The 18,471-nt window shown below is 42.3% G+C and overlaps 1 protein-coding gene across 7 annotated transcripts in view; it reads right to left on the bottom strand.

Annotated features, from left to right (window-relative positions):
- The window catches only part of WDR93 (WD repeat domain 93), a 43,624-nt gene that overhangs the window by 13,618 nt on the left and 11,535 nt on the right, over window positions 1-18,471 (bottom strand). For 5 of the 7 annotated variants that reach the window (XR_014148815.1, XR_014148816.1, XR_014148817.1 and 2 more), the window contains exons 5-11: window positions 17,871-17,949; window positions 15,787-15,902; window positions 14,141-14,179; window positions 6,128-6,212; window positions 1,957-2,128; window positions 701-771; window positions 58-144 (exon numbers count right to left, since the gene is read on the bottom strand). Coding sequence is in view for 4 of the 7 variants with exons in the window: in XM_081831665.1 (XP_081687791.1) it covers window positions 58-144; window positions 701-771; window positions 1,957-2,128; window positions 6,128-6,212; window positions 14,141-14,179; window positions 15,787-15,902; window positions 17,871-17,949 (649 nt within the window). In the remaining 3 variants the exon portion in view is untranslated. Of the gene's footprint in view, window positions 1-57; window positions 145-700; window positions 772-1,956; window positions 2,129-6,127; window positions 6,213-14,140; window positions 14,180-15,786; window positions 15,903-17,870; window positions 17,950-18,471 lie in introns of those variants that run through there. The other 2 variants (XM_081831667.1, XM_081831668.1) reach the window with 2 other exon arrangements.

The raw sequence follows: 18,471 nt of genomic DNA, 5'->3' as shown, positions 1-18,471 counted from the left end.
CTGGAGAAGGACACATTCTGAGAGCCCCGAGCTTAGGCAACTCCCATCTCAAAGTACCGACTTTATCCTTCAGAGTTCGGTGAAGCGAATAGAGGAAGAAGTTGTGACTTCCAGCCCAGTGTATGCCAAGGACACAGGCTATCCCTGGGGAAGAAGAGAGAAAGAAGCATCACATAAGGAATCTGGGTACCCTCTGGTTTGTACGGAAAGTGTTTGCCCAAGAGGAAGTCGTTTTGCAATCAAAAGTGGTCAGTTCTAATGGGCAACAGGCAACAGAAGGACGCGCCTCCTGGGTGGGGGGCACCCCTGGGAGGGCTGTTCCTAGGGCCGAGTCACCTTCCCGGCTTGGGAGGACGGTCACACTGCCCCTTGGCTGCTTTCACATTTTCTGGATAATTCACGTCCTCTTGGCTGTCGGTGTTTTAAATAACCTTTTCTCCAAAATGAATTTGTGTCCAGAAGCAGCCTGGCGGGCTACGTGCTCACACCCTCCTCTGTGGCCCGTCACTCCCCGAAGACAATGCCAGCCTCCGTCATCAGGGAATCTGGGTGCCGTGCATCCAACCAGAAACAGTTACGCTCCAGCTGTGAAGCTGACGACCCACTTTCCGCCTCATTCCCTCCCACACACAGGGTCTGCTGAGGCATTCCCTCAAGTGGATCACTGCCAAGGGTAACTCCCTGTTTCGTGTTCATTTACCTGAGGGGCCCTTGACTTCCATTGGCATTGTAATTATGCTGCTGGGAAGGAGGAAATGGAACGTGGCCATGCTGGGGAAAAAAAGAGACACCAGTCAGAGCCCCGGCAGACTCCTTGGCCAGGAGAGATGCTGGCAGAGTCTTGGTACTAAAACCAGACACGGGTGTTTAGGATGGACCTTCCCGGGGGTACAGGGCCATGAGGTCAATCACATTCTGCGTGCTGGTCCTGGTGGCTGCAGACCTTGGAAGTTGGTGAGGGCCAGGCAGGCTGAGCTGGGAGGGTCACTCCCAGGCTGGAAACAGCACCCACCACCAAGCAGAACTTTCTCTGTCCTAGGGAAAGATCCCTTAGTGACCAGACTTGGCTCACTTATGCTGGGGGAATCCAACCAGGGGGGTGCTAATAAATTTGCTCTTAAGAAAAAAAGCAAACCAATTTCCTGATTTATAGTTTGCTTTTACAAGAGCTTCTTGTGGTAGAAAGGCTCCCACTACAGACATTGAGGGCAGTTTAACAACTAGCCTGCAAGACTCCTAACTACCCTGGTAGGCAGTGTACCCCTGAACCTCGCTGGGTCCCGGTTCAGGTCTTGCTGGTTCATGGCAGCTGCTATGAGGGTGCAACCCTAGGAGGCTGTGTCCTGAAGTGAGAAAATCTGAGGTGCACTTGATAGCAAGATGTGAGGCCTCGCTTCCCGCGTGAAGCAAGAACATTCCTTGAGGTCCAGCATAGCTGTGAGGAGAGCTAGTTCCTAAAACCAGCTCCACCAAGTTCAAAGACGGGCTCAGTTTCTACAATCACAGCAGGGGGATCTTGAGCTCTACCTGCTGCCGGAGGTTACAAAGGAAGGTATTTTAATTATACGTTAACCTATTACATTTAGAAAGACTGGATGGAAATTGAGGAAATCTGAATAGTGTGACTTTTATTTCTCTCTTTAGGATCTTCTGTGTTGTCTAGATAATCAGGAAAACAAGTTTTTAAGACATGATGTGCATAAAATTGTAAAATAAACTCCTCATCTGCACACATGTCTATCCCCTCTTTGAAATCCGTGTGATCAGCCTCTGTTCTAATGTATTCGAATCATCTCCACACACCTTTCCGAAAGATCTGCTGAAATTCTCGGGAAAATCCCCCAAACTGGGAGGAGCTTTTAGACTTCGGATGAATTCGAGGGCTTGGGTACATTGCTGCATGTGCCCCCACAGTTCGCGGGGAGCGGGGTGCCCCTGCGGCCTCTGCCCGCTCACCTGGGTGGCTCCTCTTCCCACTCCTTGTCCAGGTACTTCTCGTGTGGTGCCAGGAAGATGGCCGCCAGCTGCTCCCACTGACTGTCCTTGATGAAGTGGTTCTGCCCCGAGCCCAGCCCGTAATAGTCCTCTACCTTTGCGAACACTTCCAGGGGGCTTTTAAATGTGGTACCTCGGTTGAAAAGATTCCAGAATTGGTCAAACCATGGGACTTCCCCCTTCCTGATTTTCCCTCCTTCCTCCATGCTTCCTGGTTTCCTGTGGAATCCCTCATCCTCAAAAATCCATCTGGGAGCCCAGGGTTCGGCCTTCTCCCTGCCTCTTTCCGACCCCGGCTGCTCAGGGAGCACAGGCAGCTGCCGTCCCTCTTCCTGCTCCTACAGCCCCATCCCACCACCACTTCCTGTTTCCGGATTACGGGATCCGCAGAGGAGGCCAAGGAAATGTTCAGGAGGTCACTAGAGGCCTCAGACCACCGTTGCCGTCCTCCCAGCTCAGCAAGGCCCCAAACCTGCCAGATATGGTCACTACTGAGCCACTGCTGAAGGCCCACCTAAGCCAACAGTCCTGCCCCCTACCTGTGTTTACATCTACCCAACTACCGTCCTTCAAAAACCTCCTCTCCGCCAATCACTTTTCTTACCACTCCACTTCCCCTGAAGCCTTTCATTTCCTTCTTTTTCAACTGTTCCTAAATCCACAGTAAAACTGTGGATTTTTCTGGGTGCCCGCCCCAGCTTTCCGAACTCTGCTCTCTTTGGAGGGTGCCCAGGAAGCCCCGCAGTGCCCCAGGCCCCCTTCCCCAGAGGCAACCAGAGGCAACTGGTTTCTGGAATTCGCTGCTACAAGGAGACCCCTTCTGTTTTAACAGATGGTAACATATGATACACTGGTAGTTCCCGGAAGTGTGGTCCCAGATCAGCAGGGATCCGGCAGGCTCAACCAGAACTTGTTAGAAATGCAGATTCTTGGGCTCCACCCCAGGCTTAAATGGAAACTCTGTGGGTGGGGCCCAGCAGTTTGGGTTCTAACAAGTTCTCCAGGCGAGTCTGATCCCGCTAACGTTTGAGAATTGCTCTTAGACACTAGCACTCTTGCATTTTTCACTCACAGTAGCTTGGAGATCTCTTCATATCAGTACTACAGAGCTTCCTCATTGTTGCTTGTTTTCATTCACTAAGCCTTTTTCTTATTGTGAAATATAACACATTCAGCAAAGAGCATAAAAAATATATATCTTAATAAATTCATACAAGGCAGGGCGCCTGGGTGGCTCAGTTGGTTAAGCGACTGCCTTCGGCTCAGGTCATGATCCTGGAGTCCCTGGATCGAGTCCCGCATCGGGCTCCCTGCTCAGCGAGGAGCCTGCTTCTGCCTCTGACCCTCCCCCATCTCATGTGCTCTCTCTCTCTCATTCTCTCTGTCTCAAATAAATAAATAAAATCTTTAAAAATAATAATAATAAATAAATAAATTCATACAAGGCAAACATCTGTCTCTACTCAGGTCCAGAGACAGGACATCACCTGCTCCCTAGAAGCTCCGCAAAGGCCTGTCTCCAGTCACAACCTCCTGGGAAGAGCAGCAACCACTCTCTTGGCTTCTATGTAAGCACCGCGTTACATTTATTCTACTTCTGCTATCTAAATGTGCATCTAAACACGATAGCTTTGTTTGGCCTGACTTTGAACTGTATACACAAATGGAATTATATACAGTGTTAACTCTATGTCTGCCCTCTTTGGCTTAATACTGTTCCTAGATTTGGCCATTTTGTTGTGGATAGCTGTAGTTTATTCCTTTTTATCGATAGTATTCCATCAAGTGAATGAATATATGACAGTTTCTTTATCTGCTCTATCGTTGATGGACATTTCGGTTGTTCCATGTTGCGGGCTACTGAAAAATCACGCTACTGTTACCATTCTTGTATGTCTGTAAATGCCTGGTGCACATTTACTTGTAAACCTATCAGGTATATACCTAGAAGGAGGGGGACTGCTTCACCCTGGTTTGCTCAGGAGTTCCCTAGTGTTAGCACTGAAAGCCCCACATCCCAGGAAACCCCTCAGCCCCAGGCAAGCTGGAATGGTTGGTCATACTGCCTAGGAGTGTAAGCACTGGGTCTCAGGGTATAAATTATCATCAACATTACTAGATCATACCAAACTGTTTTCCAGAGTGATTGTACGGATTTTCATTGACACCGTGTATGAGAGTGTATGGTTAGTCCACACCCTCACCAACTTGGTACCGTCAGTCTTTTTCCATTGTTGCCATCCTGGTGGGTGTGGAGTGGTAGCTCATTATGGTCTTAATTTGCATTTCCCTGCGGGCGCCTGGTTAACTCAGTTGGTTAAGCGACTGCCTTCGGCTCAGGTCATGATCCTGGAGTCCCGGGATCGAGTCCCGCATTGGGCTCCCTGCTTGGCAGGGAGTCTGCTTCTCCCTCTGACCCTCCTCCTCTCATGCTCTCTGTCTCTCATTCTCTCTCTCTCTCAAATAAATAAATAAAATCTTAAAAAAAAAAAAATTGCATTTCCCTGATAACTAAGGATGCTGAGTACGTATGTTCATACGTTTATTGGCCATCTGAATAATCTCTTGCCTGTTTTATACTAGACTATCTCTTTTCCTTAATAAGTTGTAGGAATTCTGTATATACTCTTGATATGGACCATTCATATGTTTTATGTGTTTTGCAAATATCTTCTCCCACTATGTGGCTTGCTCTTTCATGCTTTTAATGATGTCTTAGGGTAACTAGAAGTCCTTAATTTTAGTAGCCACATTTATCAAATTTTTCTTTTATTATAAGTGCTTTTTGTGTTTGTTTTGTGTGTTTTGTTTAAAAAGCCTTTCCCTACCTAGAAGTCATAAAGATATTGTCTTGTATTAATCTTTCAAAGTTTTATTGTTGGGATGGCTGGGGGCTCAGTTGGTTAAGTGTCTGTCTTCGGCTCAGGTCATGATCTCGGGGTCTTGGGACCCTGCTTGGCGGCAGGGCAGTCTGCTTCTCCCTCTCCCTCTGCCCCTCCCCCCACTCGTGCTCGCTCTTGCATTCTCTCTCTCTCTCAGATAAATAAAATCTTTTAAAAAAATTCAAAAGCTTTATTGTTTTCTCTTTCCTATTTACTTCCGTGGTTCAACTGGAATTTATTTTTGTGTATGGCGTGAGGCAGGAGTCAAGTCTCACTTTTGTTTCCATATGGACAAGCAGCACCATTTACTGAAATGACCATCCTTTCTCCACTGCTCTGGAGTGTCACCCCTCAGGTATCAAGTGGCCACTAATGCCTGGGTCTGTTCTGGCCTCTCTATTTCATTCATCTATTTTCTATCTTGTCTTATTCACTGTATCAGCTTTATAATAAATCTTGATGGAGCATCATCATGTTCTTTTTATGAGAGTGAACTGGATATTCTTGGCCTTTAGAATTTCCTTCTTTGTTTTTAATGGTTGCAAAATATTCCTTTGGATGGGTGTACCAGATTTCATTTAACTAGTTTTCTGCCTCTATAAATACGGCTGCAGTGAACATTCTAGATCTTTGATGTCTGGTGCAGATATTGAAAGGATAGACTCTGTCCTCTGCCTACAATGGACTTCTCCTTGGCTCCTCATGACCTACTCCCACGTATCCTTCAAAACCTTCCCAAATGTCCCATCCTTTGATAAAGACTTTGCCTCTCTGTGAGCAGAGTTAGTCACTCTTTCCTCTATGTTTTCATGGTCCTAGATGTTCCCCATGGCTGCACTTATCATATCCTACAATGCTGGTTTCCTCTTACTCTTCCTTGGTAGAACTGCAGCTTTTAGAGCACAAGATGTGTCTTACTCATCTGTGTGCTTGGTGCATTACTGGCACTCAGCAAATACTGATGAATGAACTAACACAGGAATATAGAAATGAATAAACTCCAGCTAGAAGTCTGTCTTTCCTGATTTCCCAATTCTGTTAGTTAGCTGTATCCTTGTAACATTTATATTTTTTTGTCTTTAGATCCCAGAGCTTATGACTTAAAAAAAATTTTCCTTTCAAAATTATACTTGTAATTTAGATATTGCTGCTAATAAATAGAAAAGATGGGAAATGTAGAGAAAGGCAAAGAAAGAAAAAACAGAAATTAATAGCAGAGGGAAAGAGAGTGTTAGTTGAATTATACTAACCTGTAATTGGTTTGGGTGGTTTGATCTTCATTATGTGAACTGGAAGACTCAGCTTAATGTCTCCTCTAAAACAAACGTTCATATCCTACGATAAGGAAAAGGCACAGCTAATAAGCCAACAAAGGAGATATAACAGAACCATTAAAAACACATCCAAAAGAAGACAGGAAAAGAGGGGAAAGAAAGAAAAACAGGTGGAACAAATAGAAAGTAAATAGCAAAGTGATAGTTTTAAATCCAAACTCATCAACAACCACATTAAATATAAATGGCCTAACTACCCCCAATTAAAAGGTAATTGTATAAAAATTGTATAAGAAAGTAAGACCCAACTACATGCTGTCAAAAAGAAACTCATTTTAAATACAAAGACAACAATATATTTAAAGTATAGGAAAAGATACATCTTGTAAAACTAATCAAAAGAAAGCTGGGGTGACTATATTAATATCTGACATAATAGATTTCAGAGCAAAGAATATTACCAGGGATCAAAGATTCACTGAATAATGATAAAATGGTCAATTCATCAAGGAGACATAACGTTCCAAATGTTTACGCACCTAAAAACAGAGCTTCAAAATACATGAAGCAAAGACTCACAGAAGTGAAAGCAGAAATAGATAAATCTGTAATCTTAGAGATTTGAACACTCTCCCAATAACTGATAGAATAGACAGAAAATCAGAACGAATATAGTAAGGATATAGAAGGAAAAGCAGTAAAGATATAGGAGACTTAAATAACTTGACCAACAACAGCTGAATACACATTCTTTTCAAGTGCACATAGAACAGTTACCAAGATAAACCATATCCTGGGCACAATACAAATCTTAATAAATTTAAAAGGTTTCAAATTATATGAAGCATGTTCTCTGATCACAATGGAATTAAATTAGAAATCACAAAAATAAAGATATCTGGAACATCTCCAGTATTTAGACCCTAAATAATATGCTTCTAAATAATTCCCTGGTCAAAAAATAAATCAAAAAGCAAATTAGGAAGTATTTTTTTCTTAAAATAACATCAAAATTTAAAGGAAGCAGCTGAAACAGTACTTAGCTGTAAGTTTATAGCACTAAATGCCCATATCAGAAAAGAAGATCTCAAATCAATGAACTAGCTTTCTACCTTAAGAAACTAGAAGACAAGAAAAAACTTAAACCTGAAGTAAGCAGATGAAAGAAAATAATAAAAATCAAATTGGAAACTGGTGAGATAGAAAACACAAAAAATGGACACAAAGAAATGAAACCAAAAGCTGGTTCTTTGATGAGATTAATAAAATTGACAAACCTCTAGCCAAGCTGATTAAGAAAAAAAGAGAGAAAACACAAATTACCAATATCAGAAATGGGGGCACTTGGGTGGCTCTGTCAGTTGAGTGTCTGACTCTTGATTTTGGCTCAAGTCATGATCTCAGGGTTGTGTGATAGAGTCCCCCATTGGACTCTGCAATCAATGGGGAATCTGCTTGGGATTCTCTCTCCCTCTCTGCCCCTTCCCCCCACAGCTTTCTCTCTCTCTCAAATCAATCAATCAATCAACAAACAAACCAATATCAGGAATGAAGAAGATGACATCAAGACAGATTTTACAGGGGTGCTTGGGTGGCTCAGTCTGGATTTAGCTCAGGTCTTGGAGCATCTTGGAGTCATGGGATCAAGACCCACCTCAGTCTCTGCATTCGTCATGGAGTCTGCTTGAGTTTCTTTCCCTCTGCCCCTCCCTCTGCTCACTCCCCCCCTTTCTCTAAAATAAATAAGTAAATAATCTTTTTTAAAAAACAGATTTTACAGATAATGAAAGGATAACAAGGGATTACAAACTACTTTAAGCCAATACATTTGACCTTACATAATATGGACAAATTCCTTAAAAGACACAAAATACAAAAGTTTGCTTAAGAAGAAAGAGATAACCCTTTGTCACTCAAGACATCGAATTTGTAGTTCCACAAAGAACACTCCACAGCTAGATGGCTTTATTGGTTAATTCTATCAAACATTTAAGGAAGAAATAATACCAATTCTACACAAACTCTTCCAGAAAATAGAATGGGAATACTCCAACTTATTATACAAGGCCAGCATCGCCCTGATACCACAACCAAAGATGTTATAAGAAAATAAAACCGGGGTGCCTGGCTGGATCAGTCAATGGAACATGTGACTCTTGATCTCAGGTTTGAGTTCAAGCCCCACGCTGGGTTTAGAGATTACTTAAAAATAAAATCTTAAAAAAAGAAAAGAAAATGAAACATATCCTTCATGAACATAGATGTGAAATTTATTAAGAAAATATTGGCAAGTTAAAATTGGTAAGTTGGATTTACGAACAGTTTCTTTAAAAAATAAAAAGAAGGCACACATAAATAACATTAAGAACAAGAAAAGAGACTAACTTAAAAGACAGGTTTTTATTTTTATACTATAGGAGAAACATATTTACACATATCTATACCTATATATCTCCACTAATAAATGAATTCTGACTGAAATAGGCTCAAAAAATATTTTTAATTTTGAAATTAAAAAGATAATATAGGACTTTTTTAGACCTAGAGGGTAAAAAAGGAAACATCCAGCCTTCTTTACAAGGCTAGCATAACACTAATATCAAATGCTGATAAGAAAACCACAAGGAAAAAAAGTTCTACAAGCCAGTCTCATGTTTGAACATGGATACTACCCATGAACACCAAACTATCATTTTGGTCTGCTAATATCTTACTTAGGACTTTAATATTAGCAAAGCAAACTGACAGTGTAGTTAAATGAATTATTACCAAGTATGCATTACCCAAGAATGGAAGGAAGAATGTTTCAACATTAGAGAATCTATTAATGCAATACACTACATTAGCAGATTAAAGGAGAAAAACTCCTCTCAAAAGATGAGGAGGAAGGATTTGCTGAAGGTCAATATCTATTCCTAATTTTAAAAAAAAACAACAAAATCTTAGCAAACAAAGGCTAGAGGGACACATGCTTAACTCGATAAAGGATATTTATGTCAAACACCTATAGCAAGCTTCACGCACAATGGTGAAGCACTTGGGAGTGTCCCAGTTAGGTCCTGGGTAGTGTACTATCACCACAACTATTCAGCATTTTACTAGAAATCCTAGAAAATAGAACAAGGCAAGAACAATTAGTAAGTAGGAGGAATAAATACTTGAAGGAGGATAAGTTGTCAGTATTTACAGTTATGACTGTCTATGATTGTCTGGCCAGAGAATCCAACAGCGTCAGCTGACAAACCATTAGAACTTCAGTAAAGAGGCCAAGAGTCCTGAGACTCAGGTAATGGAAGTGAGGCACCCAGGTATGAAATTTAAGGAGGCACTCACTCTTAGGTGCTCACCCTGTGCTTGCGTGACCCTGACAGTACCTACGTTTTGCTGACCTCACCCAAATACAAGATCGACATACAAAAATCAGTAGCTTCCCTGTGCACTAGTGCGGTGGACATTTGTCATCCTTTTGGCTATCCAGCCCTCAATACGCTTCCTACTTTGAGGGGGCTCCCCTACTTGTGTGAGTCTGGAAGAATCAGTCTCCCTCCAAGGAACTGAAGGAGCCAGATTCTTCTTCCTGTCCCTTGGAATGTTGGGTGTTGACACATGACCTACACTCAACCAGCTGTGTGTTCCTGCCTAAGACTGTGACTCCTGAGGAAGGGACACGGAGATCTAGAAACAGTAGAGAAATTATTTATAGCAGAGGTGGCCATGTCAAGAGCCCAGTGACAGAGCCATCATGGAAAGCCCAGCATCAGCTTTGGTGGCCATGTCTCTTGGGGGTGGTGACGTTCAGGAGTGGTGGTAGTGTGGACTCCTGGCTACGGCGTTTTCACTGCCTACCCTCCCTTGGTTCCTTCCAATTTCCTGAAACTTGATATCCTTCCAATTTCTTTGCTGCAACTAAGGACCTGATGAATACTGATACAGCCGTGGACTGGCAATAACTAGCTGGAAAATACAGTTGGTAATGTGAACATATAACATTTAACACCTCTCCTTCCTGAAACCCCATTAAAATGACAGAAAGGTGCTTTTTCAAAAGGGAATAAACTCATAAGGAATAAGAGAATAAAAAGACAAAGCAAGAAAATTTTGAAGTTGGAAAGCAGGTGGCTAAATGATTTAGCAGACCTAAGAAAATCAGATCTGAACCAGTAGGGGAGAAAGCCTGGGAGCCATCTGATTTATACCACAAACACCCTAAGACTCAAGAAAATGTCAGCTCCAGGTGTCTCGAGTGGAAATGCCAGTGGGGCCAGCAACAGGACTGGTTGAAAATCTCTTTAAGAAGCATTTAAACTCTTAGACTCCCTAACTCCACGCAGCCAACAGAATGAAGTTAAAGTTGACATACTGAACATAGAAGTCACCCCACCCCACCCCCAAGGTGTCTTCCCCACAAGCCTCTGCAACTCAGGTGCGAGTAGCAATTAAATAGGCACCCAGCACCTGCTTAGAGCAGGGGCCCCACCCACATCCTTCCCTGGGAGCTACATCCAGCATGCAGGCATCATGCGCCATAGCTTTTGACTCTGTGAACATCTGTGAGCATCTGTACTTCATGTCAATTTATTTTATACATACATTAGCAAGATGTGTTCTAAGGTATCAGAAAAGCCTAAGAGAGGTTATTTTGGGAGTCTGGGAATGCTCAAAAATTTTTCCATATAAGTTAATGCTAATTCCTCCTTCACTTTACACTTTTGGCTAAGAAAGGTTTCATAGGAATGCTCTCCTTTCAGATAGCAGGAGAAACCTGTGCTGTCCCAGACACTGACATGAGTGTTTTCCGACACTAAAGCCCAGTTGGGGCACTCTTTAGAAAAACCACAGTCAACCAGCCCCACCCATGCCCGAAACACTGGCTTCCTGTCAGTTTCCCCGTGACTCCTACTCTTATGAGTAGAGAGCCAAATACCACCAGACAAGTGAGGAGAGCATCTCTTCGGAAAGCCAGAGACCAAAACAAATAGGAAGAAAAAAGCAATTTGGGGAAAAGAGACCATCCATGGAGAAGAAACACCAACAATTATTATAAATGTTTTTAGGGAAGGCACAGTATTCATTAAATAAACAATCAGAAAAAAAGGGAGGCTCTTGTAAATGAAAGTATGATAGCAAAAATGAAAAACTCGTGAATTGTGCAAGACTGTTGAATCTCAGATCTGTACCTCTGAAACAAATAATGCAATATATGTTAAGGAAAAAAAAAAAAAAGAAGATAGCAGGAGGGGAAGAATGAAGGGGGGGGAAATCGGAGGGGTAGACGAACCATGAGAGACGATGGACTCTGAAAAACAAATAGGGTTCTAGAGGGGAGGGGGGTGGGACGATGGGTTAGCCTGGTGATGGGTATTGAGGAGGGCACGTTCTGCATGGAGCACTGGGTGTTATGCACAAACAATGAATCATGGAACACTACATCTAAAACTAATGATGGGGATTAACATAACAATAAAAAAATTTTTAAAAAATGAAAAACTCAGTGAGAGAGTGGAAAGACTGAACCAGTGAGATTTCCCCAAAGGTAAACAACAATAAAAGTATGGAAAATAGAACAGAAAATAAGCAGGTGGCATTGATGAGATTAGAACCCCAGCAGTTTTGCTCCAAAGTTCATTAAGGTCCTGGTGTAGGCAGATGAATATTGTAATGGGACAGGATAAAGAGCATAGACGTATATATAGGAATGATAAAAGATCACATTTCAAAACAAATGGGAAAAGATGAATTACTCAAGGATATTGTGTGATGATTGGCTATTTGAAAAAAACAGATAAAAGTTGACCCCCTTCTCACTCCATTCACAAAAGATGCTCCCCTATGAATTAGAGTGAAATATCAAAAACAAAACTCTGAAATTATTAGAAGAAACCACAGGAGAACTTATTTATAACCTTGAGGTGGGGAAAGCCTTCTTCAGTGCAATGAGTATTTAAAGATTTTATTTATTTATTTGACAGAGAGAGACACAGCGAGAGAGGGAACACAAGCAGGGGGAGTGGGAGAGGGAGAAGCAGGCTCCCCGCAGAGCAGGGGGCCCGATGTGGGACTCGATCCCAGGACCCTGGGATCATGACCTGAGCCGAAGGCAGTCGCTCAACCGACTGAGCCACCCAGGCGCCCAGTGCAATGAGTATTTAAAAAAAAAAAAAAAAAAGGATAGAAAATTCTGACTGTATCCAAACCTAAAACTTCTTTTTTTCTCCCTCCCCCTTTTTTTTTTGAGAGAGAGAGCGTGTGCATGCACACGCAGTGGGAAGGAACAGAAGGAGGGGGAGAGAGAGAGCCCCAAGTGAGGCTCAATCTCACGATCCTGAGATCGTGACCTGAGCCAAAATCGAGTTGGACACCCAACTGACTGAGCTATCCAGGCATCCCAAACCTAAAACTTCTTTACAACAGAAAAGCACATGAACAAAGGAAAAAGGGAAACAACGAATTGGAAGCAAATACATAACAAGACAACAATACAGGCAGGCAATTCAAAGAAAACCTCAGTGGCCAATAAAAAATATGAAAGAGATCAATGAAAATTACACGAGATGCCATTTTGTTCCATCAGTTTGCAAAAAAAAAAAAAATAATAATAATAATAATATCAAGGTCAGAGAGGCTGTGGAGAAATTGATTAAATGTAAATTGTCATGCCGCTTTGGGGGGGGCAATTTAGCAGTATCTACATTAACACTAAAAATGCACGTACCTGAATGCTCAGAAGCACCTGGTATACAAAGAATTTACAAAGATTTTCACCATGTTATGTAAAAGCCATAAATTGGGAATATCCTCAGTATCATCAATAGACTCATACCCCAAATAAACTGTGGTATATCCATAATATGGAACAGAATACAAGAGGTCAAAAGAACAAGGTAGGTTTATTTGACATTGAAAAACTTTGCCAATAAGTTGATGAGTAAAAAAAAAAAAAAGCAAGGTTGTAAGAAAATAGAAATAGTATAGGAAATTCTCATAAAACAAAAAAATAGAAAAAATTTCCCATAGAAAAGACATTCCCATAAAACAAAACTATATATTTTTTAAGATAAACGAAGGTAAGAATCTAAATACACACTGAAAATTGAGAAAACACCCATCAGGCTAATAAATGGTGAGGACCTGTGGAGACAGCTGCTCTCTCTGAATTACCTGGCTTTTCCCAGGTATGATATGTTCACATATTGTTTGTATAATGTGAAACATAACGTAATTTAAAAAGAGGGAAAACAGAGGGCTCTCGAGAGACTTCCATGTGGAGGTGACCTCTACTCTACTGGCAAGCCTGAGTCCTCCCGAGAGCGGAGCCTCTGGAAAGTATGGTGTGCTCTTGGCCTCAAAGGGAGAGCCGGGAAGCTCCAGGGAAGCCTCTAGTTCCCTAAGGTATCCCAATACAAAGATGAAACCCCTCAGGAAACTTGGCTTGGGGAACTGGGCTGTTATTTTGGCAGGGGCAAATTGGGTCTCATGGGGCCTGAGGATATATGATTTGGGGGCCTTTGTGAAAAAAGAGAACACAAAATTTTGAGCACAAAATGCCCATGGCTATCCTAACACCACACAGTATGGAGTAAATGGTGACAGGGGAAGTGTGAGTAAAAAGAGAGAGTAGTCTTAAGTGACTGTGGTTAAAATGTTACTTTTGCCAATTTTACAAAACTATATGACCATGTGAACACATTGTTAGGGTCCCTTGCAGGGCTTTGGAAGGAGCCATACAAGTGAGTGGCCCTGAAATTTCACCTCCCTTATCTTCATGGAAACCCATCTCTGGACAAATGCCTTGGGTCAATTATCCTCAGGGACAGGGGGCCTTCTTCCGTGGATATGAGGCACAAGATTAAGTCACAGAGAGTCTGAAAATAGTGCCCTGGGGGAACATTTTACTAGTATACTTGGTATTTAAAGTACATTTCAAGTCAAAATAAAAATCAGTGGCATGCAACCTAAATCTCCCTGGAGATTTTCTTTAAAGCTCCTTACCATTTCTAAATTCTCTGAAGTCACAGGTTCAAGAGTATTCTGAGGAGAAAAGTGAGAAATTAATTCACAATAGGCTTGATGTATGTGCCCCCTCCCCTTTAATCTCTTTCTCCCCATCACTGTTGTCAGTAGCGAACTCATCCTGTAGACCCAGAGGACTGGTATTTGCGTGGTCCCCAGGCCCGCAGGGTTTTGACACAGGATCCCTACTGTCCAGGATCTTAGAATGTAGGAGGGGAAACTGGAAATAGTGATAGGAAGAAATATGAATGAACAGAGGTAAGGAGATCAGTTAGGAGCCCATTCCAAAAATCTAAGTTGAAGCAAATATTTCTGATTGGCAAAATATATTGGCCATGTTGACAATTTTATTTAACCAACTCTAAATGTAACTCATAGTTACCAGGACTACCCCTGCAACTGGTGTTAGTTGGTGGCTTCTCAGTGTATGGAAACCGAGTGAATTATGGTGAGAAACATCCCCATTCCAAGGTGGTTTTCCCAACTGAATAATAAATCAAGCCCTCAAAAAATCTATCTGTGGGGCATTGAGTATGATGCTGTGGTGTTGGTTCATAAGAAGCAGGAGGTATGTTTTTAACAATCCAGAAATTTATCATCTAGTTAACTAAAAAAAAAAACTTCCATGCACAAAAGGATAACTAAAAATCAAGGTAGTATATGGGAAATGCCAAAAAAGGGGTACAAGAAATAATTCTGTAAGAGTTTAGAGGAGGAAGATCTCTGGGCTGGTGACTCTTCAGGGATCAGGATTACACCCCACTTTGAAGACATTCACTGGGGAGAAAAGGCCCTTGTTTGAAGCCACTCAGTGAGCTCGGCAGTGAAGGTGAGTCTGTCTCGCTCTCCTGTATTAATAATTTCACAATTCTTTAGCACCTGACATAGTCCATTTTAAAGGCACACCCAATTAATAATTGTTGTTGGCTAAAAAATAACAAGTGCACATTGGATAGATAAGCAAATTAAGTTTCAAAATAGTATTTACTGAGGAACTATATTTTAAAGACAGAGCACAAGGCCCAGGGATCACATGTAACTAAACTGAAATGGGGGTGCCTGGCAGGCTCAGTCGTCGGTGGAGTGTGCGACTCTTGATCTCGGGGTCATGAGTTCGAGCCCTATGTTGGGCACAGAGATGACTTTTAAAAAAATTTAAAAATAAAAAAATAAACTGAAATGGTAGAGCACCTACTTTCTAAGAATAATATGAAGAATAAATGTATTCCTATATATTGAGAACAACCAGTTTATACCATAATCTGGGAAATTCAGTGAGGCATGAAAGGATTATTTCAGTCCAGATGGGGGAAAAAATTACCAATGAGGCAGGAATCAGGACAAAAGACCATTCTCCCAGAGAAATGCCTGGGAATGGTCTTGGTGGAGAGGCAACTCTCAGACAAGAGAGAGTGAGGCTCCCACTACTGAGGACACCTCTACTTTTTAATATCTTATTTTAACCAAAGCAAATCGATTTTGGAGTCATGGGCCAGTGTGCCTGCAGTCCTCTCTTACAGCCTCCATAAGGCCCCATTCGTCCTGAAATCCCAAGGAGGACTTAGGCTAGATGTGGGTCAAGGGGAGGGAGAAACATATCAGTGGAAAACAGGGACATTTCCTACCGGTTGAGGCTGTCTGACTTTTTTCTTTGGATTTATAGCAGGTTGGGGGTGCTCCACTTCCTTGAGCCAAGACTCCTTGGGCAATTTATACACATCCAGCCAAATATCTCCAGCTCCTGCATTGGGAAACCAAGGAGCCATTGAGCAACTGTGAGCAGGTCACAAGTTTCCTGTGAGGAACAGCCTGTCTTCTCAGAACCCCCAGCACAGGGACCAGCAGGCACCCTTGGTTTTTTGTTTTTGTTTTTTTTAAAGATTTTATTTATTTATTTGACAGAGAGAGAGAGAGGGGCCAGAGAGGGAACACAAGCAGGGGGAACGGGAGAGGAAGAAGCAGGCTTCCCGCGGAGCAGGGAGCCTGATGCAGGGCTGGATCCTAGGACCCTGGGATCATGACCCGAGCCGAAGGCAGACGCTTAACAACTGAGCCACCCAGGTGTCCCCAGCAGGCACCCTTGTAACAGCCACTTGGGCAAACGGAAGGAGACGTGGTCCTGCAGTGGGTCGCTGCCAGTCCTCACTCCCCCAGAGCGGTAGGGCGCCTCCCCTCAGGCCTCCGCCCTCTGAAGGAAACCAGGCTCCTCACACTCACAGCACTGATATTACAGTTTTTAACCAAGCTGTCTGCTCTGCCCGGTCCCCATGTTTTCTAGGTTCCAAGTGGTAAATTACACCGACATTTTGTCATACAGCTTTTCCCGTCAGGGGAGGAAGGTGGTATTATAGAGTCTATAACTCTATAATGGGTATGGCTGAGGGCTAGAATTGGGAGAGATCCCTCCGGAGCATTCTTCTGATATTTGAGGAAATGACCACCCATGGAAGTGGTTGTGGGGCTTTAACTTGTCACAGAAACACGCTCAGCTTCTATACCCAATACCTGTCAACCTGGGAAGGGTTACTTCCCCTTGGTCTGGGACTCTGGCTAAGTGTGTTTCCTTTAACACGTAATCATCTGGACATCTGGACTTCAGGCTTCTGGCCTCCAGTCCTGGGAGAGAATAAATATCTTTTGTTTTAAGCCACCTGGTTTGTGGTACTTTGTTGGGGCCTAGGAAATATGACGAAGTATAAAAGCTTCCTTTGATGCATAAAGCATTATAAAGTATATAAGCACTTAACATTTGAGGGGCCTGTGGCAAGAATATAGAGGTCCATATACTGTGTGTCTAAATATTTAAAAGTTAAAAATCAAGCTAACAGTCACTTGAATAAAAGAATAAAAGATGTTCTATCACCACAGTAATAATGACAGCAGGTAAGATCCAAGAATGAATGATAGAATTGGGGGGTTATACTTTAAGGGGAAATGGGATATATGCATAGTCTCAAAGTATCTCCCCCCAAATGTTTATCAATTACTGTGGTGCTTTCAACATATGCCCCCAAATTCTTTGATTCTCCTGCCTCCAGGAAGGGATGCTTAAATCCTCTGCCCTTGAGTGTGACCTGGACGTAGTGACTTGCTTCTAACACAGTATGGGAAGGGAAAAGCAGTATCTTAACACTAGAGGAACCTGGCAGACACCAATTAACTAGATGATGTTGCTAGCACATACCCCTGATATACAATGACACCTCTGTGGCATCTCCCCCAGATCCGTAACCCTGGTTGAATCATGAGAAACACAGCAGGCAAATTGAAATTGGGGGACATTGTACAAAATATCTGACTGGTATTCTTCAAAGGTGTCAGGGTCGTGAAAACAAAAGAAAGACCGAGAAATTGTCACAGATCGGAGCAGACTAAGAAGACCCGATGCCTAAATAGAATATGATATCCTGGATTGAGCCTTGGAACAAAAATATTAGTGGAAAATGGGCAAAATCTGAAAAAAAAAAAAATCCTACCACCTCTCGTGAATAGTATTATACCAATGTCATTGCTTGATTTTGACAAATGGAAACATCCGGTCATGTTAAATGTTGGTATTGGAAAAGCTGGGTGAAGGGTCCAGGCGAACCCTGTACTGATCTTTACAACTCTCCTGTAAATTATTTCTAAATAGAAGGTTTGAAAAAAGGTGGTTATCTGAAAGAGACTACAAATCTGAACCTTCTTATCAGCCTTTGGTTAATCTTGCCTTGTAGGAGGAAGGCTGCGAAGTCCCCTCCTTGAGAGATCTCCATCTTTATACAGGTGGTTTGCTTGCTGGCATCATCCTGAAAAGAAGAGAAGGGCTGATGGAGTAAGCTCAGCCTGACGACGGAGAGGAATGTGTTTCGGGGTCTTTTGTGGGTCACACCAGGGAACATAAATCCTCGTAGAGCTTGAGACATGAAAAGATGCCTCAAACTGCTTCATACTTCCCATTTTTGTACAGCAGTTGGACAAGATCGTATATAAAGAAGTGGAATTTCAATTTCCTGCCTAAAAGTTTTGGACATATTTCCTGGTTTCTTAAATACTCCTGATGACTGTGGTGATTACATACTATCTGTTCTCCTGGTCATCTCTGCAAACTCTAAAGAACTATGCCAGCACTCAGTTATTCAAAATGAGTCAAACTAAGTTCTGTATGACACTGAAAACTGGTCAGGTGTTGAAGAAAGGCTCTATGTGGACTACAACAGTGTCTTCGTCTGTTCAGACTGCTATAAATGGCTCATAAACAATAAACCTTTATCTCTCACGCTCCTGGAGGCTGAAAAGCCAAGATTTCCAGATTTCAAGAATCTGGCAGA

The sequence above is a fragment of the Leptonychotes weddellii genome, chromosome 9, assembly GCF_054177405.1.
Source record: "Leptonychotes weddellii isolate Sample4059 chromosome 9, ASM5417740v2, whole genome shotgun sequence".
Classification (NCBI taxonomy): Eukaryota; Metazoa; Chordata; class Mammalia; order Carnivora; family Phocidae; genus Leptonychotes; species Leptonychotes weddellii.
Note: the sequence above shows the minus strand (reverse complement) of the source record. Positions and strands in the feature narration are given on the sequence as shown.